General features: G+C 33.8%; 5 protein-coding genes across 5 annotated transcripts in view; 1 reads left to right on the top strand and 4 right to left on the bottom strand.

The window, feature by feature from the left end:
* The window catches only part of LOC144837981 (uncharacterized), a 213,204-nt gene that overhangs the window by 2,718 nt on the left and 183,229 nt on the right, over positions 1-27,257 (top strand). The window lies entirely within an intron of this gene.
* LOC144836974 (transcription factor LBX1-like) lies at positions 64-6,685 on the bottom strand. Its single transcript, XM_078691935.1, has 2 exons — positions 6,094-6,685; positions 64-1,690 (listed from the first exon to the last, which is right to left on the bottom strand). Exons 1-2 carry the CDS (start codon positions 6,437-6,439, stop codon positions 1,191-1,193), a joined length of 846 nt encoding a protein of 281 aa, XP_078548061.1. The 5' UTR covers positions 6,440-6,685; the 3' UTR covers positions 64-1,190.
* Positions 14,456-21,175, bottom strand: LOC144837838 (uncharacterized). The gene is made up of 13 exons (XM_078693116.1): positions 21,020-21,175; positions 20,304-20,687; positions 19,919-20,167; positions 19,632-19,766; positions 19,262-19,405; positions 18,762-18,893; positions 18,469-18,615; positions 17,744-18,055; positions 17,397-17,464; positions 16,787-17,003; positions 16,229-16,437; positions 15,896-15,989; positions 14,456-15,694 (listed from the first exon to the last, which is right to left on the bottom strand). Exons 1-13 carry the CDS (start codon positions 21,084-21,086, stop codon positions 15,546-15,548), a joined length of 2,307 nt encoding a protein of 768 aa, XP_078549242.1. The 5' UTR covers positions 21,087-21,175; the 3' UTR covers positions 14,456-15,545.
* Positions 21,412-25,538, bottom strand: LOC144837839 (uncharacterized). Its single transcript, XM_078693117.1, has 12 exons — positions 25,356-25,538; positions 24,977-25,111; positions 24,727-24,870; positions 24,426-24,557; positions 24,199-24,342; positions 23,755-24,072; positions 23,255-23,322; positions 22,798-23,029; positions 22,384-22,650; positions 22,084-22,292; positions 21,863-21,992; positions 21,412-21,745 (listed from the first exon to the last, which is right to left on the bottom strand). The coding sequence occupies exons 1-11, from the start codon at positions 25,372-25,374 to the stop codon at positions 21,882-21,884; spliced, it is 1,779 nt and encodes a 592-aa protein (XP_078549243.1). The 5' UTR covers positions 25,375-25,538; the 3' UTR covers positions 21,412-21,745; positions 21,863-21,881.
* On the bottom strand, positions 25,678-26,905 carry LOC144838395 (uncharacterized). The gene is made up of 3 exons (XM_078693734.1): positions 26,712-26,905; positions 25,896-26,273; positions 25,678-25,778 (listed from the first exon to the last, which is right to left on the bottom strand). The coding sequence occupies exons 1-3, from the start codon at positions 26,776-26,778 to the stop codon at positions 25,678-25,680; spliced, it is 546 nt and encodes a 181-aa protein (XP_078549860.1). The 5' UTR covers positions 26,779-26,905.

Here is a 27,257-nt window from a genome sequence, read left to right as displayed (position 1 = left end):
AGAATTGTTACCGATTACAGCCAATTAATTGAATATTACTACAACATCTCGTATATTTTTAAATTTTATTACTCATTTAAAATTCATAAATAATTAATAATTGAAAACAATGTCGCTTTTTTAAACAGCTGACGGTTTTTATTAAATAAAACAGATATAGGAATATCTATAAATTAAATATTCATAGGCCTATGCAAGCAACAGAATCATTAATTGAAAACATGCCATGCGGCTGCCATTACAGGTTATAGAGTTTATCTTCTTGTGAAGTAACATCAAACTTCAGTATCATTTACAACCAAATACCGAACGACAAATTTCGTTCATGGGAATGACCACACGATTTTCTAATCATGATCATTTAGTCTCCAACACTATATTCGGACATCCCTATTTTAAAGATAACGCCGCCAGTCATTAATTAATAAATATATAGGCCTTAAACTGTCAACAATCATGACATTTCACAAACTACTAAAATGAATATGCTGCGTCGATTGTTGAAAATCTATTTTTTTTTGTTTAAACAATGCGAGCAATACATTATATGCTCACAGATTTAATGTAATAAGTATTAGCATGTTTAGAAAGGGGTTTAATTGACATTTGACCTATGACCCTATTGGCATTTAACCTATGACCCTATTGACATTTTACCTATATGATAAGCCGTAATTGTCTGTAGCGTTACTCTTTTGTTTTCCATTAGAAAGAATAACAATAAATATTTCTTTTAAAGATGTATTGTCCCCCTTAAAACATTTTCGCTGAATATGCCATTTTAATGGCACAAAATAGTTATTCACTTTGACCAAAAATTGGACTGAAAAAACAATTATTCACCTGAAAATAATTTTATTATTTTATAAGTGAAAACATAATTTTGTTAAATTGTTTTTTCTATGGAAGTGATTAACTTAATTATTACAACTACAAAATAACCTATTTAAAGTCTTAATTAATCTTAATTTTTCATGTTTTTGGGGGACAATACATCTTTAGGAGTAACAATAAAGTTCATAAAATTGTGACTGAATTACCCTGTTTGTTGGAATGGCAAGAATTATTGTCCAGATTTGAAAGATCCACATAAACGCGTGTTCACACTTCTGTATATTATTTTATAATATGAATACATTGAATATTTACAAACATTAACTGTACATTAGTTTACATATTTTAGTTTGTTTTCATGTTTGTTCTTTATCAGAGTGTAACGAAGTCGTCATCATTTCTTCTCCTTCACTCTCTCCACATGAATCTTCTGATTCTTTAAGATTCTCTCGTTTTATCGTCGGTGCTCCATCATTTGATTCGGTTTCAGACGAGCAGTTTAATACTGTTCCGTTTAAATGAACTGAGATTTGAGTTTCATCTCCGTCGTCGTCATCCGAGTCTATTTGTCTTTCGTGCGGATTCGTTGCAGTTACGTCGGCGCTCAATTCGTCTAAATCACGCTTTAACTTAGCTCGTCTGTTCTGAAACCACGTTATAACTTGGGCATTTGTGAGGCCTAATGATGAGGCAATTTCATCCCTATCGGCAGGAGTGAGATATTTCTGATATAAGAATCGTCTTTCGAGTTCAAAGATTTGCTGGTTGGTAAAAGCGGTTCTTGATTTTCGTTTTTTTCGTGGCGGTTGACGGGCGAACAACGCAATTGCGTCCCTCTTGCCATGCGTAGCAGCAGCTAAAATGTAGAAAATATATATAGTATTAAAACATGTCAACGTGGAGTTTGAAATTAAAAAAAAAAAAATCAATCATATTATTAATTGTCTGAATTCATAAAAATGATTTGTATACGTCAACTTTTATAAATTGAAGACCATTTTGAAGTCATATTGTTACGTGATCCAACGATTTTATATTCTAAAAATTACACGAATATTTAATATTTCAAGCAAACACATCAATCAAAAGTCTTCGAAAAATTATAAATGTAATTTAGGGAAACATCAAGAACGTTTTTCGGACGGAAATATTCTTTTATAATGGAAGGTCTCGTTAGGCTATCAGTCCACTCACGAAATACCGCACTCAACTCCAATAATACTGATCGAAATACTAAGTAGCGGAGACAACTTTTCTGTGTATCATGATTTAAACTTTGGTTAAAAAGGTTAGAAAAAAATACGATATATGAACCACGAACCCAATAGATAAATATTGTATTAAGTGTAAGCTTATTTTTCAATGACAATACGAACTAAGTACGATCGCTCAACCCAGTGCCAACCAATGCCCTATGATGAGGTTCAAAGTAGGCCGGCTTACTTAATCAACATGATTAATTATTGTTTTCCATATGTTTTCCATATGATTTTCAAAGGTTATTAATGCTATATGAAAGGAGTAGGTGGTTGACAGGTACGCTGATTAATTGGTATAATATTGGAATAAACGGAAACAGAACTAGAGGCGGTCTGTTTTGTTCTATAGCATAATTGTTTTATCCCATTTTAATTGGCCAATTTGATTCAATTTTGAATTGTTTAACCTGTCTGGATAATTACAAAATTATATTTGCTCTACCTTCCCGTCGTGTCATTTTTTATCATCTATTTGGGTGTGGACTTCCGACTTTTTGATATAGAATGTCCGAAAGGTTGGCAGGTTGGTGGAGTGAAGTAAAGAGTATATGAAACAGAACTTGTGATTCATGGCCGTAAAGTCAATCAAACAGTTTAGCAATAAATTAACTTAAGTTCACACTTACACAAGTGTATACCTGGCTTCTGTTGAAAATTGTCACTCAGATTTGTCACATGTTTATTTTAGCAAATTGTTTCGCGTGAATCAGTAATAAATAGGTATATTAATAGTTTAGTTGGTAAGTAGGGTACCGGGTTGTATTTAATAATATTGTCAAAACAAAACCTAGCTTATACTGCGGTTGTTTTTCTCTAAAAACTTCACATAATAATATCAAGCCCGTTACCAGTGGGTTCGAAAGAAACCCCTTTTTCCAGAACCAGCAGCAAACGTACGTTCTAGTAGTTCTAGCTAGACCTAACTCATGTTTGGCCAATCCTACATACAGGCAAATTACTTTCAGCTAATATAGGCTAGGCCAAAATCCTTTTTTCTTTAGTACCGTAGTTCACACTTGCACTTGCCCCCTTTTTTGCGGAAAAAGAACCTCCTTATGAAAAATCATTGCTACGGGCTTAATTAATACTCAACAGGTAAAATAATGCTTAATCATTTATTTAAAATACTGTTTGTTAAACTAAGTAGGCAATGCCTAATAATATAAACACTAAACTCTACCTGTGAATTAGAAAAAGAAATACAGAGTAGTTACGATACGCGCGTTTAGTTCCCACTTATAATGTATAATTGTTTTATAGCGATGATCCTAAATTGACAAACATTTATCTTAGAAATCAATTGTTCTGTAATGATAATTATCATTCAATAATCCTAGTATTGTAATAATGGCTACCTTAATTTCTTTCGTCGATAAAAAAGTTTTTCTATTATTAAATTACAAATATTGACAGATGCCTTTAGAAAATAATTATTTATTGATTATTGAACTTTATTTAAAAAGGCACTAGGTAATTAATTATTGTTTGAATTCGGCCTCATTCATCATGTGGTTTATAACTTTATACATTGCATTATAAATGACCTCCTTGTCACAGTAAAAGTAAATACGATACGTTAAAATAGACAGTAATAAGACATAAAATAAACAAACTTGATGAAACATGTTGACCCAACCCACATTAAAGTGCTAATTCTAATACATCATGTCAATAAATAGGACTAACAGCCCGACAAGCATTCGAGGACTTAAAACGTCACATTTGATAGATAACTAACGCCCAATAAATAGGACTAAACCCAACAAGCATTCAAGAACATCGCATTTGATAGATAACTAACGCCCTGCCCTCTATCTATTTCATCTATCTATATAATTTATAAATTATATTCTTTATATTAGTTGTAATATCTACCAACAACATGCACATAACGTTGTAGCATTATCGGTAATAGAATACGAACAGTGACCAACTGAGACCTGTGGGAGGTCGCAGTTACAGAAACACCAAACACAGGTGCATAAACTCTACGTTTGACAAATCTTAATTTGCCGAATTAAACATCATCTAGATATACTTATTAACAATTACAAATAGAAGGAGAGCTATATCGTATGGCAATTCGTACAATATCCGTCATCTTTGTTGATGTACTTTTATAGGACAGTTCCTTGGATACCGTAGCTAATACTAGAATCAACGTAGGCCTATAGGCCTAGGCCAAATGTGAATAATTCGTTCAGATATTCTTGTTTTCATCCTCGTTGTTGATGCTAGGCCTAGTTAAAAAGGTGTTCTTTGTAAGTGGAAAACATAGTTTTACCAAGGCATTAATTATAAAAACATGAATTTCATTTTACACGCATGGCCTAATAAAATTATATTTCATTTATTTACACAAACCATATATAATACAATACAATGATGGCAAGTGTATTATTATTATTATACCCATCAATGTGAACATAATTTACCGAAAATAACATAACTTGGAACAAGTTGGTCACCTAAACAACTTATAAGTTCGGCTCTTCTCAAACTGTCCAAATAAAAACGCTTGAAACGAATTCGTAAATTGTGTAAATGTAGGATTTATAGTAAAAAAAATTGTATAGGCCTAACGTTTATTATAACCAATACTATGGACATGTTAGTCTATTTTAGTAGAAAATCTCTTAATACGAAAGTTAGAGAAAGGTTAATTCGATGTAGGCCTAAATGCAATTCGTTCATCATTTATTAAATTGTTCATTATCTGTTATCGAAACCAAGAATACGGTGGTACCACATCCCAAACAACACGCCCTTAGATAGAATCGATCCTTTTTTTTAAGTTGGACAAGCAAAAAAGAATATATAGCCCATATATGTAAACAATAACAGATAAATAGGCCCGGTTCATTCGCTAAGTATGACTCAGATGTAACATAGAATAACCCCAGATAAAACCAAAATACACATTGGATACATCTGAACGAACTTTTCATTAGTGAAGTCATCATAATGAAATAATAAATGACCAAAAGTATGAATTGAAACAATTTTTAAAAGTTGTACTTGCTGTGGGATTTTAGTTACTGAAATATCAGCAAAGCCATATCAAAATAGTAAAATATACAAAGTACAAGAATACATGGAAAGTCGAAAATTTAAAGTGTCAACTTATTTCCAATGGGGTAAAACAAAGTCAGTTCAAATCTGGTGCAATGTTTCATTATTATAGCCATATTTAGCAAGCAAATGCATGCAATTATACAGTGGCTTACATTTTCTGATGTAAACAATTTAACTTTTCAGGCTGTTTACTTTATCGTTTTGATTTAGCTTTTCGCTTTTTTTTTTGTATCTCCATTGAGATCCAGCCACTGATACCCACAGCATTGTCATTTTTTTCAGTAATTTGCCTTTGGATCAATTTAACTTCTTAATATATTTATATATTAACAAGTTATTTTTGTTTACATTTTGTTTCACAATAATTTTATAATATGTAACGTACGTATTACATACTAGGGCCTATTATGTTTTTCTTTAAAACAACAATACCTGGATTTAAGTTCCTTACTTGAATTTAATCAAAAAGTTTGTTTCAACTAGTGCCAAGATTATCACACAAGTGTGGAAGTATGGAATGAAGTGTCTCTTACTATTCATTTTTAATATTTATTTCCCTTTTAATTCTGATTTCGACTAATTAATCCATTGTTTTTAAATACATAATATTTCTTATTCTATATTTGTACCAACAATGATACGAACTTGATAAAAACACTGTAATGATTATTATACCAACAATGATAACGAACTTGTGGTAACATTGCGATGAATTTTGCTTTTGAGTGGTATAGAAAACTTCGAATTACTTTCTTAAATTGTTTAGAATAGAACTGTTTTAAATTATTCTAGATTAAAACATGAACATCAAGATGTTTCTTTAAATTGTATTTTAATTTTTTTAATACAGTTGTTTACTACGGGAAAAATGTCAATACCAAATCTGATTAAAAATTAAGTGAAAATATTGAGTCTTTATATTTACCTTCGGCGGCTTTAAGTATACCAGTTTCAAGACCAGTAAACGTCTTATTTGTTAGTTCTTCCAAGGCAGACAGTGGTGATCCACCGTCAGCGTCCCTGTTTGATGAATGCTTTCTAGATGATGTTGTCAAACTTGCGATAGTGATGGGGCAACGTTCCGCCCGGCTTAGAACTTGTCCTCCGACAGTTCTTTCTAGCTTTTGTATTTTTTTGCAATCACCTCCAGTCAAAATATCCTTAATTAAAAACGAGGTAAGAGGTTTTCCTGGATTTCTTGGTGGACTCAATTCGACACCAGCAAGTTTTTGAAGAGATCCTACGAGATCAGACGAAGCCAACATAGTCATGTTGATCGCTTCTTCGGGAATACTCGAAATTAAAAGATTTATTCCAAGAGATTGTTGCAATACACGTCTTGTGTTTATCGTGTGTTGTTCAGTAATACGTTAGGACCATGTGTTAATTTGTTGTATACATCATCCAGTTTTCCTGACTTTGGTTACTATACGTAACTAGCGTATTCGTTGTGACCCTAAAGGGAAGAGGAGAGGCGAAATACATCCGCCACTTGTCACTAATGTCGTTAGTCACGCTAATTGGTCAATCTTGTTTCTTATTGGCTCCTAATCTAATTAACTAACGCTTAACTGTGTTGTTTCAACCAATCAACGTATGACATGGATCAAATAAATTGATTACTTTACCGCCATGGTTTGTGCATACCCATCGCGTTAGGCCGTGGCAAGAGTAACAAATGCAAAATAAATACTCAACTTTGGCTAATCAGCTGCGATCAAATTTTCTAATATTCACAGGGAGCCACCTCCATGTAGGCGTTTGCAAAACAAACGTCGCAATAATCTATTTTTAAAACTTTGCTGAAAACTCAAACATCTTTCCAAATAGAACCCCCTGGCAACGAATCTACTTTGGTCTTTTCTTAAAACGATTATTTCTGTTTCTGTTTACTTGTAAAATTGAGAACATTTGTATTACTCCGCCACCTGCCGTTTGTCGGTCTTCGTCAATTGCGTTTATCAGTTTCGTTTGTATAAAGTAGTATTGTATTGTTTTGTTTTTAATTTAAGATTGTTGAACTCCATGGACCATGTGTACAAAACTCTGGTGTCCACATGTGATTGTAGAAATAAAATGATTTGTTTCTGATGATTTTCTGATGCAAAGTTTGCGTTACCAATGTTCAACGCAAAACTAGTCGAAATGAAGAATTATTTTTATGTTTTACGTCATAAAATAATACCGTACTGTACGATATTCGTAACATTATCACCAGGCGTACTTAAATGTACTGCTATAGATGGTTTTTAGTTATTATATAATATTTATTATCATCGTACTTTAACCCCATTCGACAAGTAGGCAAAGAAAGAAATAAAGAAAATATTATTATTAATAATGTGTGCCCTGTAGCACCGTTGAAACACAATACAACAACTTATAATAAATCTAATGTGTTGATATTTGATTTCACTGCTGACAAGAGGAATAACATTAATTTGATTGTTAAAAGTGTTACAAGTAAATAAATCATTATTTTTCTAAATATTACTGATTAATTAAAGATCTGCGCAACAGATGTACCAAGCTCAGCAGTCGAAATCAATCTTCTTGTTAGTTCAACCGACAGGTTTACATTGGTTAATAATGTGCCACGTGATTATGACGTAATCAACATGGAAGTTTTCCTTTTCGGTTTTTTTGAATTTTCATTTCATTTTATAGAAGCACCGTATGACGTAATGAATCATGGAAGTCTGCTTTTTTTTTCAGTTTTTATAACGTAAAATAAATTTCGTTGAATTTCCTTCATACCGGTACATTATAAGTTTTGCGAGTCATTCCTTGATGTTTTGTGTTACATTTTATAGAAGCACCGTATAGGCCTTCAGATGGTATGTGATTCGTTTTACCCAGATACTTAAATTGATTAATCAAATAACACTCAAAGATAATAAACGACTGGTATTTTGAGGAAACTAGTTTAACTACCATGCCCTTCCTACTTTACTTTAGCACTTCCCTGTCGAAAGCTGACAAGTTTTACAGTTTATTTTAGTAGTTTCCGTTAAATTTAAACCAACATTGATTACCAGACTTAATTTGTTGATTGAAATTTGTCGAGGAAGCCATTCTGCCAATTTCTAAAGTCTGAACAAAGATATGATATAATGGAATGTAATATTAATATTATATAATACGATATATATTTCGAACGCAAGCCACAGACACACGTAGGCTTAAATGTACAATCAGGCAGACAGAACATGTAGACAGACACCAATGTCAAGGTAGTACGTAATAATTTTTGATTAATTTCTTATCGTCTGATTACTACCGTTGATACTCTAGTTGACCTCTGACACCATAATTCATTTTCCTCTTTGAGCTCATCAATTAGTCTGATAGCTTTAATTTACCTCTTTCACAATCACATACTTCCGGTGTAAGCTAATTATTGTAATACTGTAAGAAGGAAGAGGATGATTGTAAATAAAAACATTTTCTAAAAGTAAAGTCAGTGAAGAAAACTTTTGAGTCATTTTCCAAATAAATTTAAATCAAATCAAACACTTTCATTAAGTTTCATGTTGCGCCTTTGGCGTTCCATATTATGATATGAGTGATGGGTTGATGAGATTGCTAACCACCCATAAGCTATAAATTTGAGTGTAGTTTGCATCATTATGACCGGGGGCTATGCAGCTTTTAACTGTTTGAACAACTGTAGTTAATGGTGTCATTCGATGAGCATTTTGTTGTTTATTTGCCGTCAGGATATTCTGGTGATTATACCTAACCTTGCTGATAAGCATTTACTTCACGCTTACTAATCACCTCTAATAACAGACGTATGTTTAATCATGCCATACAAGTGTGTTATCTCACTTTTCAATGATTAATATAAAACTTCCATTTCAAAATCTGAAAATGTAATTTAAACAAGAAAGATTTTTTACAAAAAACGCCGCTCGACTTCTTTTTTGACGTAACAGTTTTAATTGTTGTTCTTCCTTCATTAAATGATGTTTTTGAATTGGTATTCTACTTAATAATTTAAGAAATAATATTGTCAATTAATTTTTTAAAAACATGATGAGACTAACTTACGTCAGACAAAAAACTTTGAGAAAGTTATATTTTTTAAATCAAAAATCATAAAAGGAAATTCCAAAACATGATTATTATTATTATTAATTAGACGGATATTTCAAATTCAATTCAACTTCAATTGAATGTTTTCATCATAAATCATTATGTATGTGCATAATTGAAGAAGGGACTTCAAAGGTAAGGGATCGGTATAAATAGTCCATACTAATAATAATATACGATGCCTCCTAAGATAGGTTAGGCCAATCAAAACTTTGATAATATTGTCGTACAGTATTAGTCTTATAATCACTTAATGTGCCACTTTCCCCCCTTTTCTGCAAACCATGTACCCGTATACTATTGATTTATTTAAATTTAAGTTTCGAATAAAAAAATTTAAACATAAAAATTATGTTTATGGTTTCGATAAGTAAAGCATTCACCTTTCTAGGCTCATTAATGTCCATTTGACAGAATGAGCGTGTTGGCACAGGTGCAAGCATAAACACTGCTACCTGGTTTAACCACTAGCGGTTATTACAATCAACAAAACAGTGAGTCTACTTTATTGTTTCACAATGATGTGATTGTGGTTTATTACAAATATTTTCACCAATCTAGGTACCATAAAATATATATACTAATGTAATATATGAAATCATTTTTATTTCATTTATTCTCCTAAAAAAACAAGGACAGTACAATTAAAGGTACAACAGTAAAATAAAAAAGTGTCATGGGACAAAAGTGAACTAAATCACTGTCGAGTGGGAACCCTTAAAAATACATAAATTACAGTAAAACATTTTTAAATAGTCAATCTTTTTAATAAATCAATGTTGACGTTGTTATGATTAGGTCATATATTATGATAATTTGCATATCGTGCACCTGTATCAGGTGGCATTGATTTGTTTAAAGGTGTAGGTCTGCTGTGTGCATGCTCATTGTGGAAAAGTGTTTTATTAGCATTGCAGCAGGGAATAGTGTAATCAATATTTTGTGTAATTGTAGAAATATTATGTAATCGAACAAACGCGTCTTAACTGAAATTAAGTTTATACTTAATATCATCGAATTTTAAAACGTTTTAAATGCGAGTCATACCTTTTTATTTTTAATTTGTTATTGAAATCGAATCGAAGGCTTTAAAAATCTTTCTAAAAAAGAACAAACATTACGTAACTAAACGTGATATTGCAAAGAAAACGAACTCCGAACAAAACATTTGCTGAAATATATTTATTAGTTTGTGTTTGTTTCAAATAGATAAAAGAAAGCATCGCAGTTCTGGATTTATTGCATCTTGTTCTTGTTCCATTATGACATGAATTCTCTGAGAATTTGCTGCCAAGATATTAAAACTTGTCACAATTTATTACAATGTTTCACAACGATTGCAAAAAATAATTTATATTTGTGGCGTTAAGTGGCCAGTAAAGTAATAGCCGCACGTATGTTGTTGCAGATCGATGAGGTAGAAGGGTTCAAAGAAGTTAAAGTAACGACCCAATCTAATCAGGTGTAATGGAAATCTACATTGACTGAACAAATGACTTTTATCAACATACGGCTATCAAATTAAGGAAGGTCTGGGTTCCATATTATTTGTCGACATGTTTTGGATAAAGTTTAGATAATTGTGCCAAATGTCCCCTTAAATATACCTGCCGTTACAATCGATTTATAAGGCGCATGTGTTGGATGTTGGTATGACTTCCCAAGGCTACTTATACGCTAATCACTTCAAGACGTTCTTATGATAGTTGCCCTTACTCCCTCTGGAGAATTCTATCGGCAAATTTCAAAGGAGAATTGGGAATAAAAGGACATTTTTACAAACCACCGCTATAAATTATTACTTCAGCGGATGTGTAATAATGAAAGATGGAAAGTATTTCACTCAATTACAAATCCTTGAAGGGGTTTCCAAACATTGTGATTTGTTTCTTCTTTATATTGAAAACACTTTACGATAAAAACCGTCATTTGCTGGATTTACGATACAGGCCGTAACATAAAACGTCTTCAGCAAATCCAGTTTTAAGCCTAAAATCTCTACTCAATCAAATTTAAACTGAAAATGGTATATTAATTGAATGAAGTTATACTATAATAATGAACTGTACTATAATAATGACCGTATAATTGATCATTATCATAAATTCAGATGGTCATATTAAACAAGCGATTAGGAGTTAAGCGAAAAATACTAATAATTTACTTCATTGATATCGTTCATAAAAATGCATACCCTCTTATCAGCGTATGTACGCGCGCGTATTGTTTCGTACCGCGCGGCATGGGCGAATCATCTCCCTTTATTTCTAATAATTTGAAAGTTTTACCACCAGACAGAATGTTGACGAGATAAATGTAGTGTTAGGCTTGTCAAGTTAGTTCCTACCGGTATGATTAATGACAACCTGTCACCGTGAAAGCGACAGTTGAGCAACTGAGGAGCTTAAAGAGGGTCGATTTGAGAAGACCTAATTGATGTACATAACAAATGTTAAGGTATCATATGAGTGTATAATCGCCGGACCAATCCCCTCTGCTGCTACCCATCACAGGGTGTTTAACCCCTAATATGATTACCATGATTTATACGCTTCCTATAGCTGCCAGGTTGCATGCTTTTACTCCCTGTGGACCGGTACCTTGATGGGTTATGAACAAACAAGGCTGACAAAATTACCTTCTCAAAAGACTTCTTGTTTGCCAACAATGAAATTTTCTCGTAAATTATATTTTGTGTATAGCTGATGACAGATTGGCAATCTTAAGTCACAGTTAAGTAGTTGCTAATTTGATGATGATGTTTTCACACTTTGGTACAATAAAGCATTCAAACATCCTGTATAACTGTTAATACTGTACAAATAAATAATATTTTAGACCACTGATTTCCTAAGTAATGATCAACACATTTCACATCATGAATTCAATCGTTTTAGCATTAATCGAAGGATTTCTAGAAATTAGGAGAAAGCAGAAGAAGTTAGTACTGTAAAGTACTACTAGTAGTATAGCCTTTAAATTTTGATATTGTGTGGATGTCAAGAAGTAATTATGGATTCTTGGTTTTCAGTTAAAATATCAATATTGGCGCGATTTTAATATGTAGTACTACAATGAGTAAACATCGTTATCATTTTAATGTTCGTTATCTGTCCATCTTCGCATCTGATGAAACATGACGTATAGAAAGAATGTGACCGTTTCGATTTAACATCACATTATAACTGCTCCTAAACGGACGGTTATCTATCATCGATGGATCGTGTGAAAACCTCTAGGCTTTGACGAACCGCATTTTGTCAGCCTCTTGAGGGTTAAAGTTCACTTTTCTAATTGATGTCGTTTTCATCACCTTCGTATCGTTGGCTACTTGAGTGCTATTTAGGACAATGGTTAGGATGTCGTCTGATTTCATTGCTCATGAAAAATGGCCGCAATTTGTCAATCCATTAGGTAATGATGAAAGATATAAGCAGACATTGAAAAATCAAGTCCTTGTAGCCAAACAGTTTGCCCGTCATCACAACAAATATTATGTATGATATTGATGGGTTGTTGACGTAAATACATAATTAGGATGACAAAGTGTTGATGCAACCATCAGACTTTAGTGATTGAAGCCTGATTACTCATGCTAAGATTCTATGTTTATTCAGAGTTCTCTAAATGGAAAGATCTTTAACGAAAGTTTTTGTTTCAGTATGTACGGTAGGTAGGCATGGCTTACTTTTACTAATACATACGTATGCATATTTACAAGTTGGACAATTAAAACTGCTGTAGATTGTTTTCATAGGTACGGTAAAATCTAGTTTCCAATCGACCATTTTTCGCGCCGCTCCTTTAGGCAGTTATAATTCAAGAGAACGGAGCATTAGGAAACAGTTACCATGCGGTAGCTTATAGTTTACTATGGCTGAAAAAAGGGGTATTTGGAAATTCTGACTGGACATGCGCACACCCCAAAGAACGTCTGGGAAAAAAGAGTCTATGAAAACATTTGGTGATAAATATTGAGATGCATATAGACGGTAGTTATCGTAAAATGAGCGGCGTTTTTTGTAAGAAATATTTCTTGTTGTACTGTATTCCAAAATCTAAAAGTATGAAGCTATTATTGGTCTGTAGAGGGGGCAATCTTAATATTACCATTATTTTTTTTTTGTTTTTTTTTAGTCAAGCTCATCATTATACTTTAAATTATCAAATAGATCGAAAATTGCTTTAATTTATATCTTAAAGTTTTTGGTGGATCTTCTGGCATGATCACTTTAGTCAAGTCTGAACGGACGTTAGTTCGGCATCAGCAAAATGGTATTTTTTACTGTTTACAAACTAATTACCATTTTTTATTTTTGAAAAACATAATCGAACGTGTAAAAAATAAATGACGTCAGAATGATGATGATAAATAAAAATGATTGATTGCTTTTTGTTCTAAAAATGGAAAACAAGACATAAAAATGAATGTTGATTGTAACCTTATTGATCAACGATAGATTTGGTCAATCATAGGGAACCACGAGGGAATTATAAATCTCCATTACATTGAAGCAATCCAACAACAGATGTAAAGTTATCATTAATATGCTTCATATAACCACCATCAATTGATTTCAAATATATTACAAATATAATAGCAAGTTAAGCTCCCTCTAGTCATTAGCTAACAGTTTCGTTTGTCTAGGCCCTCGATGACAGACATTTCGCGGCTAATGACAGGCGTCAAGCGGGGGTGATTTATCATTCACAAGGGATGTAATAAGTACTGGGCTTAAACTACATGCCTACAAATAATGCATCATGGGATACTGGTAAAAATAAGGTACCCGTATAATGCACTTTATGACATCAGGATTACCATTATTACGCAAAACATCTTTGCGCATGCGTAGTTAATGAATTTGATTTAACCTACTTCGTATAGATACAGTTTTGATTATAAATAACATTGCTAAAATTCATATTTCATTTATTAAAATGATGGAAACATTATCGAGATACTTAGATATCCGTAATATTTCGTTATCCTTGGTTTAGTGATATAACGAATTATTTTGTTTTAAAAGAAACAATTTTCATGTTTTCATTTTCGCCGCTATTTATTGTAGCCCCTGGGTGCCTTTTTATGCTTCGTTAGTTTAAAAAAGAAGGGAAAACTCGCTAGTATAGATACAAAAAATTGTAGCCTAAAGTATGGTTTTCCTGCTGTAGTAGTAGTAGTAGTAGTTGATGTGGCAAAACTTTACAATGGCTATAATGCGTGTTCAATCTTTGATATCTTTATCGCTATATAAATTGACTTTATGAGCACATTTGTCACGACAATATCCATTTTACTTTGAATGAATAGATTCAAATACATATATTTTAGTTAAACATTTGTTTTGTTTTAGTATCATCGTTGACAATATAACGTGCTTAGCTTTAACGTGTATCATAAAAGTTGTTAGATAGCATAGTGAAGGTTAAGTAAGAAGCTCTCTCCCTCTGGACCCGACACAGATGAGCTAGCTAGATGTGATAATTGCTACATATGTCTGCTCCTCAACAATCCTGTACCGTACTCATACATCATACAATTATCGCGTAAATTACCTTGTCATTTGACAAGTCACAGCTGACGCAAGTTGTTAAACGTTTAGTTTGTTTACCAGATTCGATTTACTATAACAAAACTAGCATCGTATGCTGCTGTGCTTCTCGGGCTAACCTGCGAATCAATCAATTAAAAATACATAATATTGAGAAATGGAACAAATTTAGGCTATTAAATCACTAAATACTGATTTATTGAGAGGCTGTTTCACACTGTTATATACGGTATGCTTCTTTTTAGCAATTAAGATATCGATAGGTGGCAGTATATAGTTGTATCCTAAGTATAGTAGGCTTACACGAACACCTATTAAGGGGACACCTTATTCGGGACCCAGCAAAGTTTCCACTGAATTAATAGAGTGAAATCTTCTCATTAAAATAGGAGGTTCCCCTGAATGGTAACATTCCCTCGAATAGGAGCAGGCTTATTTGAAATGCAATATCGATTGTGTTAAAAGATAAAGTGTATACAATCGTGTAGAGGGCGGACTAGGGTCATTTTGTCTTTAAAATGGGTTATAGCGTCCTCTATTGCTTGCAACTTCGATCTATTGGTACCATTCGCTTTTAAAAACAGAAATATTGCTATCATGTTGTTATAGTGATTTTTATTTTTTTCTTAATAATTCTAAGAATTGATTTAGTAATTAGCAAAAAAAGTATCAAAATGAATGGAATGCTTTTTTCAAACAACGGGTAGAGCATAATGCTTATTCATTAAAATTTGAAAATTAAATCATTGATTCGTTTCATTGTCTGTCTTTGATCTTTTTCAGACATTCCTCTGAGCTCAGCTTCTAACCAATCGCAGAATGTGTCGATTTTGTCTTTTGGTTTCTCAGTACCTGCCTGTGTACAGACACATCCTGAAAATAAGGAAAAACCTTCACTGAAGAAAAGAAACTTGGATCCTTCCAAACGTCATTTTATTCATAGTTTACTTGTTTTGTTAACCGTCCTCATTATTTAAACCATCAGGCATTTGATCTATGTTAATAATCTGTTAATGTGTTTTAAAACATGTTGATATGATCAGTGGGCCTAGTAGGCCTATGAATATTTCTTACCTCCTGCAGGTTGAGTTGTCGGCTTGTTTACGTCGGTTTGAATTACTATATTTTGGGAAAATGTTCCATACCCGTAGACGTTCATTGCTGCTACCTACAATGCAAGTTTGGATACTAAAACATTTGTACGGAAGTTATGTCTACGACGTTAAATTGCAGGCTTTCGAAACAAGCTTAGTGGTTTCATTTTTTTAGATTCGTTATATATATGCTTGGTTGGAGTAGACGCAATGCAATCGAGTTGACCAATGACAACCGACAGTTTAAATACGCCATTGGCTGTGATTGGTCAAATCACTTAATAAGTTGCGTTTTACAATGCAAAACACTTACCTTCACATTGTATTCGGTCTCTGGATTGATGTTGTCAATATTTATATATGTATTATTTGTCTGAAATTGACTGATTTCAAACAAATTGGAAGTGATTCGGACTTGGTACCCAATGACGTCACACAGAATTGCATCTTCTGGTGGACTCCAGTTAATAGTGACGGATGATGCAGTTGTGCTGATCGAGGTTATGTTTGGAGCTCCCGGACCTAAAATATTTTAGAAACTTATATTTTAATTTGTTATTATTTATTATTAAAATATTTATATTTGGTAATCCACAGTGATTAAGCCTGCAGAAATCTTGAAGGTGCTATTATTAAAAATTATTTAAAATAACTAATTTTGTTTACTTAAAAGATATTTTGATTCAAGACATTGTAAGTGACTCACAGACTGAAGTGTATTATTTATAAATATATAGAGTGAAACTTCATATTATTAAGTTGGAAATAAAGATAATAACATTACACTACCGGTATTAAAATAGTTTCAAAGAATATTTTTCACATTATTTATTTTATTGCAGGTCCGTAATAAGTGCTTTATTTTATTTACCTAAGGGTTGTATTTTTAGGCGTTCTCCCCAATCTCCTGCAATATCTCTATTGTTGACAACTCTGGCATACACGTCATAGGGTACACATTTTGATGTTATAATTATATCTCTGTTTGTTGTGTTGAGGATCTGTACGGTTTCGTCGTATATACTCAATCTCAATTGATATCGAAGTATGTCATTACACTGAATTCGCTCATATGCATCGGATACACCCTTTATTGAAAAAATAGATTGGACAATTATTAGAACACACTTTAACAAACATTGTTCCAACCTTCTCCAACATTCTCACTCCTGAGGACGATCAAAGCATATTGATCGAAACGTCGAGAAACTCAACAGTTCTTTTCAGGACTAATACACGTGGTGTACCGCAAACTTTATAGGCCTATCAACATTTAATTTCGCCATGAAAACCTTCAAACAATATATTGTACCATCCTGCTATTAAAAACCTTTTTTAACATTATTTTTATAGATCGGAAGGTTTTCAAGGCTCATTTTGTATCAAAAACAACGAAGTGTTCCTTTTGGGAAGTAAATAAGGTCACAAAAAGGTAAGATATTTTGTAACATTCAATATAACCGTAAGTGAACAATAATTACCTGTATTTCTAAGTAAATATAATGGTCTTCTGCTGCTTTCAATTTTACGGTTGGTGCGTCTAGAGGTTCTTTTTAAAAGAAATTAAAATAATGGAACATGATAAGAATCTAGTAATAATTTAACAAAACAAATGTTATAATAATATGGATTGCTACCTTCTTCAATCAATAATGTAAATCACGTGTGTGTAGAATACATTCTACTCACAATCAACAGTATTATTCATTCAGCAGTCATTCATTTAAGGTAAAAATAAACAAGATTATAACAATATGATAGAAATGGGAGTTACAAAGGTATAAAATTGATTAAAAGCAGAAAACATGATAGCCCTTTCCCCTCTTACTTGAACACTTCATGTCTGCATACCCACGAGGACTTGGCGGACCAACCGTCTCTATACCCGCCACCAATCTGCTGTGCTGAGCATAGAATTCAACATTAGACGCTGGTAAAATGTTATCAATGGTTATAAAGCCGTCACTGTCCGTTAAAGTAACTGAAGTAAATGTATCCAACGGTGATGTTTTATACCATACTCTTGTTGTAAGGATAGTTCCTGTTCCGTGATCTTCACCTGGTACCCAAGAAGCGTCTATTGTCAATGTAGTTAGCGTTGAGGTGACGACAGTCGGGGCGACGCTACGAAATGGTAAAGCTACAAAAATAATAGGCTGAATTATTATGGTATTTATAATAATATAATATTTTATTCTATTTTTATTTTATGTCTTTGGCAATGTGGCCAAGGATTACCAACAGTGAATGAATCACTGTCCTCTATCAGGGGCTATTTTGTGAACCAGTATACCGGAGTAATAATGAACTGGGTTCTTTTAAAGTGCGTACAGGTTATAACTGTGTACACTGGACCTAAGGTTTATAGTCCTTATCCTGTTTCACCACCAGAACTAGGAACGAGCACCCTCAGCCGATGTCGTTGGCTCTTTAAGTAGGGCCTACGGTAAACGGCGCCCCTGCCTTAACCACTCGGCCATTTAACTCGCTCTTATATATATAATAATTTACATCGGTTTATACTAGCAAACAGCCATAATAAATGTAATATACCTATACTACAATCATGGCCAGCCCATGCCTCGTGACAGCCGACGTCACAGCTACCATCCGGATTACAATTACCATCATCCTTACAATGACACGGATAGTTACATAATATGCCAAACATACCATGTGTGCATCGAGACAAAACGGTTTCTTAAAAATAAAAACGTATTTTAAAGTGCATTGTAATATTAGGCCTACATATCAACATGGACAACATACGATAGATATTTGTAATGTAATTTAACAGAATTAGCGAAATAACCAGTAAACTAGCATGCAATAAATCGATTTCTTACTTTGGCATCCGGGTCCTTCGTAACCCTCTAAACATGTCCCATTTTCCCGGCATCCCCTACTATTGTCACAATCTTGTGGTTCGCAATGACAAGTTTGAAGACAATTTATTCCATAGTTCATTCCATAACACTCTATTGAACAATAAATTTTTCAATCGTTGGTTAAGGTAGAAGTACGTGTAACGGCCAACTCAGACAGCGTAGTACGCCGAGGCCCGACGTCTCGCCGGCAGAAACTAAAACATTTTTAATGTTCTCCTGATGACCTAAAAACCACGCCCGACGCTATCTCAAGACGACTCGTCTCGTCGGGATTCAGACAGCACAGACGAGTCAAGACCGTTCGTCGGGACTCGTCAAGACCGTTCGTCGGGACTCGTCAAGACCGTTCGTCGGGACTCGTCGACGATGCTGTCTGAGTTGGCCTGTAGCAAATCAAAGTTACTATCTGGGAATACGAATTCAGTCAGCAATCAATAAAATAAAATATATTAACCTACCTGTATAGCAATCGTTTCCGGTATACCCACGATAACAGGAACAGCCCACTGGGTCTGGAGGACAAAAAGTCGTTCCTAAACATGTTGGATTACTGCTGCTACAATTCATTTCACAATATCGGCCCCAGTTACTTGACTCACAACCTACCAAAGTAAAGATTTAATTAATGTTGAAGGAATTATTTAAAACTATAACAAAAATACTCTCTCCAGAGCGGGTTTCTCTCACCAACCACCCTATCTATACTCCAGTAATTTAATATCTTCCCAGTACAACTTCGGTCATTTTGATACTCCAATAAGTATTTCAAATGCAAAATATAAATTCGTATGAATCACATACCACCGATGGAAAATAAAGCAACCTTACCCTTTTCACAGTGTTCTCCCATAAACCCTACTGGGCAAACACAGACACCCGTCTTATCGTCACAAACTCCTCCATTGTAACATACTGGACAGTCTTCCTCACAACCGGGTGGATTCCATTTTGGTGAAGCGCATTCTGAGTAAGATATTTAAAAGGTTTTTTGGTTTAATATTTTTGGTTTATTTTTCTAAACAAGCACCAGACCGACTAAAATGAGGATTATTCATTGGTTATGTAATATTTCTAATACAGATAATTGTTGATTTGATATTATTATTTGTACTAACCTCTTACTATTAGTCTCATTATACCACCTCGAGTATACTCGTCAAACAAATAACATTGATACACTCCGTCATCTTTAGCACGTACATTATCAACCGTAACGGTCTTTAAACCACGCCACTCCATAATTTCTGGACCATAATTATGTATCCAATGAAAATCCCAGGTACTCGAACTTCCTCTGTCGAGATTGATAGTGGCAGATTCACCAACACCGACCGTTAGTGTTCGGTACTCCGTTGTAACAGAACCTTCGGAATAGATTGTATAATTATGAATAACCAAAACCTTAAGTAATACACATTATGTGTATTGGCCTATGAAATGTCATTTTATTCGTTTAATCGTGTGTTGTTTAGAGTTCTAACAAAAATGAATTAAACTCACCTAGATATCTTGTGACGACAACTGCTGATCGAGTAATGACGTCGTTTTTAGACACCTCGAAAGTAAAGACACCAACATCTTGTTCTATGGACAGATCTTTAACACCAAGATACATAAAGTCTTCATCAACAGAGTAAATAATACTGCCGGGCGGCGGTAAAACTCTGTCATCCGGCAAATCTATTGACAATTCACCTGGGGTTTGGTTCAAATCCCCTGAATGGCCAGTGTCAGCCCAACTGATGTTTTTCTTCTCATCTTTATACAACCTGCCAATGCTAACATCTGATGTCATACTGTTCTTTCCTATATACCCACGGAAATAGTTTTTCCCGTGTTTTCTGTGTGCGAGGGCTCTTGCCACTATGGTAAAATCTAAAAAATCTGAAAGATAAGATAACTTTATTCGTCCACAAGTGGAAATTATGATTGTCTCAAACACGCAGCAGTTAAGAATAGTATTAATTACGGTATATAATTGTCACCTAAACAATTTTAATTTTTGGACAACTTATAATGAAATGTGTAATGGTTCACTATTCGTTTACATAATATTTAAAACAACCAGCGAGAGGTTTCTCTATTTCACTCAAAGTCTCCGACAAATTATGGTCATAATTAGTTTAACTAGTTTGCCTATCATAGTTAATCTACTAATTCAGTAGACAGCATCTATAGTGAATGAAAATGTGACATAAATCTATATATAGTCTTACCTGAAGAGGCTTTTACTGCTGTAAGGAAACCGCAGAAAATCACGACAATCCTAAATATAACCAACATTCTGGAAACAGCACTGCATGGATTCTTAGGAGAGTGTGAAGTTGTCTACTCTACTTCCCAACGATATTAAGTTGATTTTAGCAATTACTTGCTTTTTATTATGCAAGATACCTTCATTGGCCCATAGAGGATATCCTTTAGTACTGACACCACTTGGTACCTATTGTTATCCTTTTGCTTCCTTTGCCAGGGGCGTGTGGGAAAGAGCTCGGTACCAATGTCATTTTATTGCAATCACGTGATCAATTATGTACAGGGTATCAAGTTAAACGCATGCGCACAAACCAGACAAAAGTACATTTCCTGACACGACCCTGCTAAATGATAAACCATTTGTACCCAAATGTTCCAATGAACCTGGATCCTTATTAAAGGGATAAATATTTGCTTTACCACCCTGGTTTCTTTTTCATAATGAACTTGTACACTGTTTGTTTTGGTTCTTTTCTTAATTAAACCATTGATTTAGTTAAAAATAATGGTAGGCCTATATAGTACACGGTGTGAGCTAAACTACTCCTATTAAAATTTAAAGATAACATCATTGATTCTTTTCATTAATTGTCTTTGATCTTCTTCAGACATTTCTCTGAGGTCAGCCTCTAACCCATCGCAGTATGTTCCAATTCTGTCTTTCTCGACCTTCTCGTCTAGCACTTCTGAAAATGAAGCATTAGGAGAATCGTAAAATGTTTACTACTTCTGTTAATTGTATTTATCGTTTTAACTAGGCTAACAGTTATGGTTTGTATGGCTAAGTTATAGATGTATCTCACCATTTGCTTCAGATATTTCTTACTGGTTATTGTCTCCCGGCTGATTTGCCGATTCTTTGTTTTCGACGTCAGTTGTAATCATTATATTTGGAGAAAATTCACCAAATCCTTTGATGTTTCTTGCTGCTATCTACAATTCAAATATATATTATTTTCATGTTTTGTATGAAATCAACTGATGTTTATTTAACATCTGTATCATTAATGTTTTTTCCACAAACCTTCACAATGTATTCAGTTCCTGGGTGAATGTTTTCTGCAACACGTAAATACTTATTAGTTGTAAGTTTGTTGATTGTAAACAAACATGATGTGATAATGACATTGTATTCAATGACGTCACACAAAGTTCCGCCATCCGTTGGACTCCAGTGAATAGTGATTGATGACGCAGTTGTGGAGAGTGACGTAATATTTGGGGCTCCCGGATCTACAAATAAAACGAAATGAGTTTTTGTTTGTTATTCAAAAGTTTACAATACAGCATTAAACATCGATATTTGTAAACTTAGTTGACTTACACGTTGTAGCAACAATTTCTTGCTGAACAGCAGTTCCGTTTGAGTTTAAATAAGAACTCCAAACTAAGAAGATGTACGATTCACACGCTTCAATTCCTTCATTAAGTATCACGTGAGTTACTGTCGTACTCCCCTCTTGTTGTACAATTCCATTTTGCAGCAATTGATAGAAATATCGAATATTTTCATACGAAACACAAGATGCAGCCGTCCATCTCATTATAAGTGCTGTTTCATTAGCAGTCGAGTCTTCATTATTTGAAGGAGCTAAAAATAAATAAAAAATAAATAAATAAATAAATAAAATAAAATTGTTGTCAAATATGAATATTGTTATGGTTAAAGTGCTTTCGATATAATAGAGAATTCTTTTTGGTTCCCTATAAGGGATAATAATATAACTATTTAATTTACCTAAGGGTGGTATGTGTAAGCGTTCTCCCCAATCTCCTGCAATATCTCTATTGTTGACAACTCTAGCATACACGTTATAGGCAACGCATTTTGATGTTATAATTGGTACTTGTCTGTAATAACCGTCCGTTGTGTTGACGATATCGTGTACGGTTCCGTCAATACTCTCGTATCTCACTTGATATCGTAGTATGTTATTACATTGAATTCGTTCAGGAGCATTAGAGACATTCTAGATGGAAAAGTAGTGTAATCCACAGTAGAAAGTACGTACGTTTTATATCGATTTTCTACTAAATATGCTACTTTTTAAAAACTTGTATAGATTGGAATGTTGTCAGGGCTGTAACAAGATAGAAACCAAACCAGACGCACGTTCTAGATGCCATACTAGAAATTAATCATACAGGTAAGGTATTTTGAACACCATAATATTAAAGAGATAATTGAAACGTACCTGTACTTCTAAGACGATATAATGTGCTTCAATTGCTTTCAATTCTACGGTTGGCTCGTCTAGAGGTTCTAAATGATATAATATAACATTTAACGTACAAATGATGTAGTTTACAGTCAATATACTGTATAGTTCAACGTTTTTATTTATTCATGAGGTCTTTTCTTGTGTTCGATACCCAACTAAACTCACTTGTTGTATGACATATTAAATGATGTAATTAGGAACATACTTTTAAAATTACATTGACAAAAAAAAAACAAATGAGAAAAAGAATTGTATATTAGTTTAGAATATAAAGGGAAATGAAAAAAAATGATAATTCTGTGGGTATCAGTGGCTGGATCTCAATTAAAATACAAAATAAAATAAGCAAAAAGCTAAATCAAAGTAAAAACAGCCAGATTAGTAGAGCTTTCGGGCAACAGTACAAGTGAGCGTACTTGGACAAAGTAGTAAAATTAATTAGTTTAGAATATAAAAGCATTATAAATTCTTACTTGAACATACGATGAGTGCATAGCCATTTGGGCTTGGTGGACCATACGTCTCGACACCTGCTACCATTCTGCTATGTTGCGTGTAGAATACAAGACGAGAATCTGGTGATATGTTATCAATAGTGATAAAGTCATCGTTGTTTGTCGTATTAACTGAAGTAAATGTATCCGATGATGATGTTTTATATTTATACCAAACTGATGTCGTAACAATAGTTCCTGTCCCGTAGTCTTCACCTTGCACCCAAGAAGCGTCTATTGTTAGCGTGGTTGCAGTGGAGCTGACGACAGTTGGCCCGGTGCTACGGTACGGCAAAGCTTAACCAAGAAAAGACAATTGGGACTAATATTACAACCATGATGAAGTAGTCAACCGTAATTGTTTCCAATTTAAGTAATGAACTTAGTTTATATTTCCTAAAAGCAAATATTTATTAAATATACCTATACTGCAATCATGCCCTGCCCATCCATGTAGACACCCAGCATCACAGCTCCCATCAGGATTACATTTCTTATCTTTCTTACAATGACACGGGTAGTTACACAACACGCCAAACGTATGGTGTGGACACTCTCGATTCAAAACTATAAAAAATAAATAAAATCCACCTTTATATTGTAATACTTTTTATAAGGTTTATTATTCTCAAAAATAGAATGAGTCTTACCTTGACACCCGGGTCCTTTGTAACCATTTGTACATGTCGCATTTTCCCGGCACCCCTTACTATTGTCACAATCCTCTTGCTTGCAATGACAAGTTTGAAGACAATTTGCTCCATATTTCAAGCCACTACACTCTGTTAAAATTCAATTCAATTTTTTTCAATTCAAAGAACATTTATTCACGTCCAGAAGACAAATAGTAACAAAAACAAAATGGCAAGTGATAAATGATGAATGTACTATGTTATGTGACTAATTTTATTTTATTCTTTTTCCTATGTAAATGATGACAAATTAACTGACCTGTTTGGCAATCGTTTCCGCTATAGCCACGATTGCATGAACAACCAACTGGGTCAGGAGGACACAACAGCATACCAACACAATGTGGATTACCGCTGTCACATTTCATATCACAATATCGACCCCAATTGCTCGACTCACAAGCTACCGAAATAATGGATTGTATTATTAAAGAGTTCACTTGAATAAGATCATTGGAAATGGGAAATACATGTGAGCGATTAGCGTCTGAATTTAATGCGTTGCTTACCCTTTTCACAATGTTCTCCCATAAACCCTGCTAGGCAAACACAGACACCCGTCTTATCATCACAAACTCCTCCATTGTAGCACACTGGACAGTCCTCCTCGCAACCAGGAGGATTCCATTTTGGTGAAGGGCAATCTAATTATAGTTTACAAGTGGAAAACAGTTAAATTAATTCAATTCTTTTTTTTTTTTTAAGTAAACATTTCCTCCTATCTTTTTAAATATTTCTTACAAAACAGTTTTTTCAAAAAATGTTCCATACTCCTTCATGTCTTACTTTGTTGGCATGGCATTAAAATACAAAAATGCAAAATATACAGAGTTAAATTCAGTAAAATACAGAGTTAGTCACTATTAAACTATTTGTATTTGTACTAACCTCTTACTATCAATCGCATTATACCTTGACGCCCATTAATACTAAAATAACATTCATACACTCCGCCATCTTTAGCGCGTACATTATAAATGATGATGGTCGATAACCATCTCCAACCTGGAACCTGTGGACCATAGTTATGTCTCCAACGAAAACTTGAGGTATGGGTACGACTTCTGTCGAGACTGATATCGACTGATTCGCCAACACCAACAGTCATCGTTCTAGAATCCATTTTAATGGAACCTGTAGATGAATAGTTTTATGATTGTTATGATTGTGATTTACTCTGGTTTTTGGTATTTTGCCTCAGTGGTCTTTTTCAGACTAGTTGGACAGCCATTAAACAAACAAACAAGTAGTGCGAAAGGTTCAGAAAAGTATTACATTTTTTCACAGCATTGTCGTCATCCGTTCGTTTGTCTATTGAAGGTGAAACTGTTTGTTCGTTTATGCTATTACCACAACGTATGTTTTTTTAATTTATCATAATTTTACATTTTGTAAAGAAGGCGTATAAAAAAATGGATGAAAACTTGCCGTAATTCGTGACAACAGCAGCTGATCTAGTAATGACGTCATCTTTAGATGCTTTAAAGGAATATACGCCGACCTCCTGTGCTGTTGGTAAACCTTTAACACCAAGATACATAAAGTCTTCATCAACTGAGTAAACTAAACTGCTGGGTGTGTTAAAGATTCTATCATCAGGCATATCTATTGATAAATTGCCTGTTTTTTGGTTAAAATCACCAGTATTACCAGTGTCGGCCCAAGTGACGTTTTGCTGGAAATCTTTATGCAAAATGCTAATGCTAACATCTGTTGTCATGTTACCCTTTCCTATGTATCCACGGATATCGTTATTACCACCTGGTCGAGCTCGTACTCTTGCCAGGATCGTAATGTCCAAAAAATCTGTAAATATGAGAGTGTTTTTTTTAAAGTAACGCCATGTCTGCCGGGCTCAACAAGATGAAAGATGACGTGGACCTCATTTAAATTGTATCTCCAGAACCCACCTGTGTGTTGACTTATAGTTAAATCATGGTTCATTTTGGCCTATTCCTTTGCATATTCAAAACAACTACGAGCAGAATGTACTCTGCACTGTCTGCAACTCAATATTACAATGATGAGAGGAACCGATTTTCTGATAATTTAATTTGGAATTTCTAATTTAGTATTATTATACAATACTAAACCAACAGACAAAGGTGTGAAGTAAACGGAAGTGTGGACATGATAGAGTTGGAATTGCATACCAGATTGGTACCATATTGCAACGACAAAAACTCTAAAACTAAATTCGTGTCCACACGAAGTTATGAACCAATAATAAATGCACAGTCTTACCTGAAGAAGTTTGTGCTGTTGTAAGAAAACAGTACAAAATCAGCACAATATTTAATGTAGCAAGCATTCTGATGCCAAATTCTGTTGTAGTGATGTTGTTTCAACTACTTATCAATGATTTTAAGTTGGTTTTAGTAATTACTTGCTGTTTTGTGAACCAAGATCCATTATGCCTTGAGTGACACATGATGATTTCCTTTATTATCGACACAACTTGGTACCTATTGTTATCCTTCTATTTCCTTTACCATGGGCGTGTGGGAAAGAACTCGGTACCGATGGCATTTGTCTATCCATAATTGATATCACGTGATTAGTGAGCAGGTTATCAAGGTAAAACTTGATGAACGCATGCGCACAAACCAGCTAATGCCAAAGTAAATTTCCTCGCATGACCTTACTAAAGGAAGTATAAGGATAACAATTGGTACCAAGATGTTCCAATATATTTGGATCTTGATTAAAGTGATTCTTGACCACCCTGTTTTCTTCTTACGTAGAACACATGTTTCATAATGAACTTGTACACTTTTTGTTTTGGTTCTT

This window comes from Antedon bifida, chromosome 3 (genome assembly GCF_963402885.1).
Source record: "Antedon bifida chromosome 3, ecAntBifi1.1, whole genome shotgun sequence".
Taxonomy (NCBI): domain Eukaryota; kingdom Metazoa; phylum Echinodermata; class Crinoidea; order Comatulida; family Antedonidae; genus Antedon; species Antedon bifida.
The sequence above is the reverse complement of the archived record's forward strand: the minus strand, read 5'-3'. Positions and strand labels throughout refer to the sequence as shown.

Coding starts and splice junctions, on each gene's coding strand:
- LOC144838395 (XM_078693734.1), bottom strand. CDS start 26,778: ATGCTTGCTACATTAAATATTGTGCTGATTTTGTACTGTTTTCTTACA. Junction 26,274..26,711: donor AACAGCACAAACTTCTTCAG/GTAAGACTGTGC, acceptor TCATATTTACAG/ATTTTTTGGACATTACGATC. Junction 25,779..25,895: donor TGCTGTTGTCACGAATTACG/GCAAGTTTTCAT, acceptor CACCTTCAATAG/ACAAACGAACGGATGACGAC.
- LOC144837839 (XM_078693117.1), bottom strand. Junction 24,558..24,726: donor CGGAAACGATTGCCAAACAG/GTCAGTTAATTT, acceptor GAATTTTAACAG/AGTGTAGTGGCTTGAAATAT. Junction 24,073..24,198: donor AGGGCATGATTGCAGTATAG/GTATATTTAATA, acceptor TTCTTGGTTAAG/CTTTGCCGTACCGTAGCACC.
- LOC144836974 (XM_078691935.1), bottom strand. CDS start 6,439: ATGACTATGTTGGCTTCGTCTGATCTCGTAGGATCTCTTCAAAAACTT. Junction 1,691..6,093: donor TATACTTAAAGCCGCCGAAG/GTAAATATAAAG, acceptor TCTACATTTTAG/CTGCTGCTACGCATGGCAAG.
- LOC144837838 (XM_078693116.1), bottom strand. CDS start 21,086: ATGTTGGTTATATTTAGGATTGTCGTGATTTTCTGCGGTTTCCTTACA. Junction 20,168..20,303: donor TGTCGTCACAAGATATCTAG/GTGAGTTTAATT, acceptor TCTATTCCGAAG/GTTCTGTTACAACGGAGTAC. Junction 15,695..15,895: donor GACAACTCAACCTGCAGGAG/GTAAGAAATATT, acceptor CCTTATTTTCAG/GATGTGTCTGTACACAGGCA.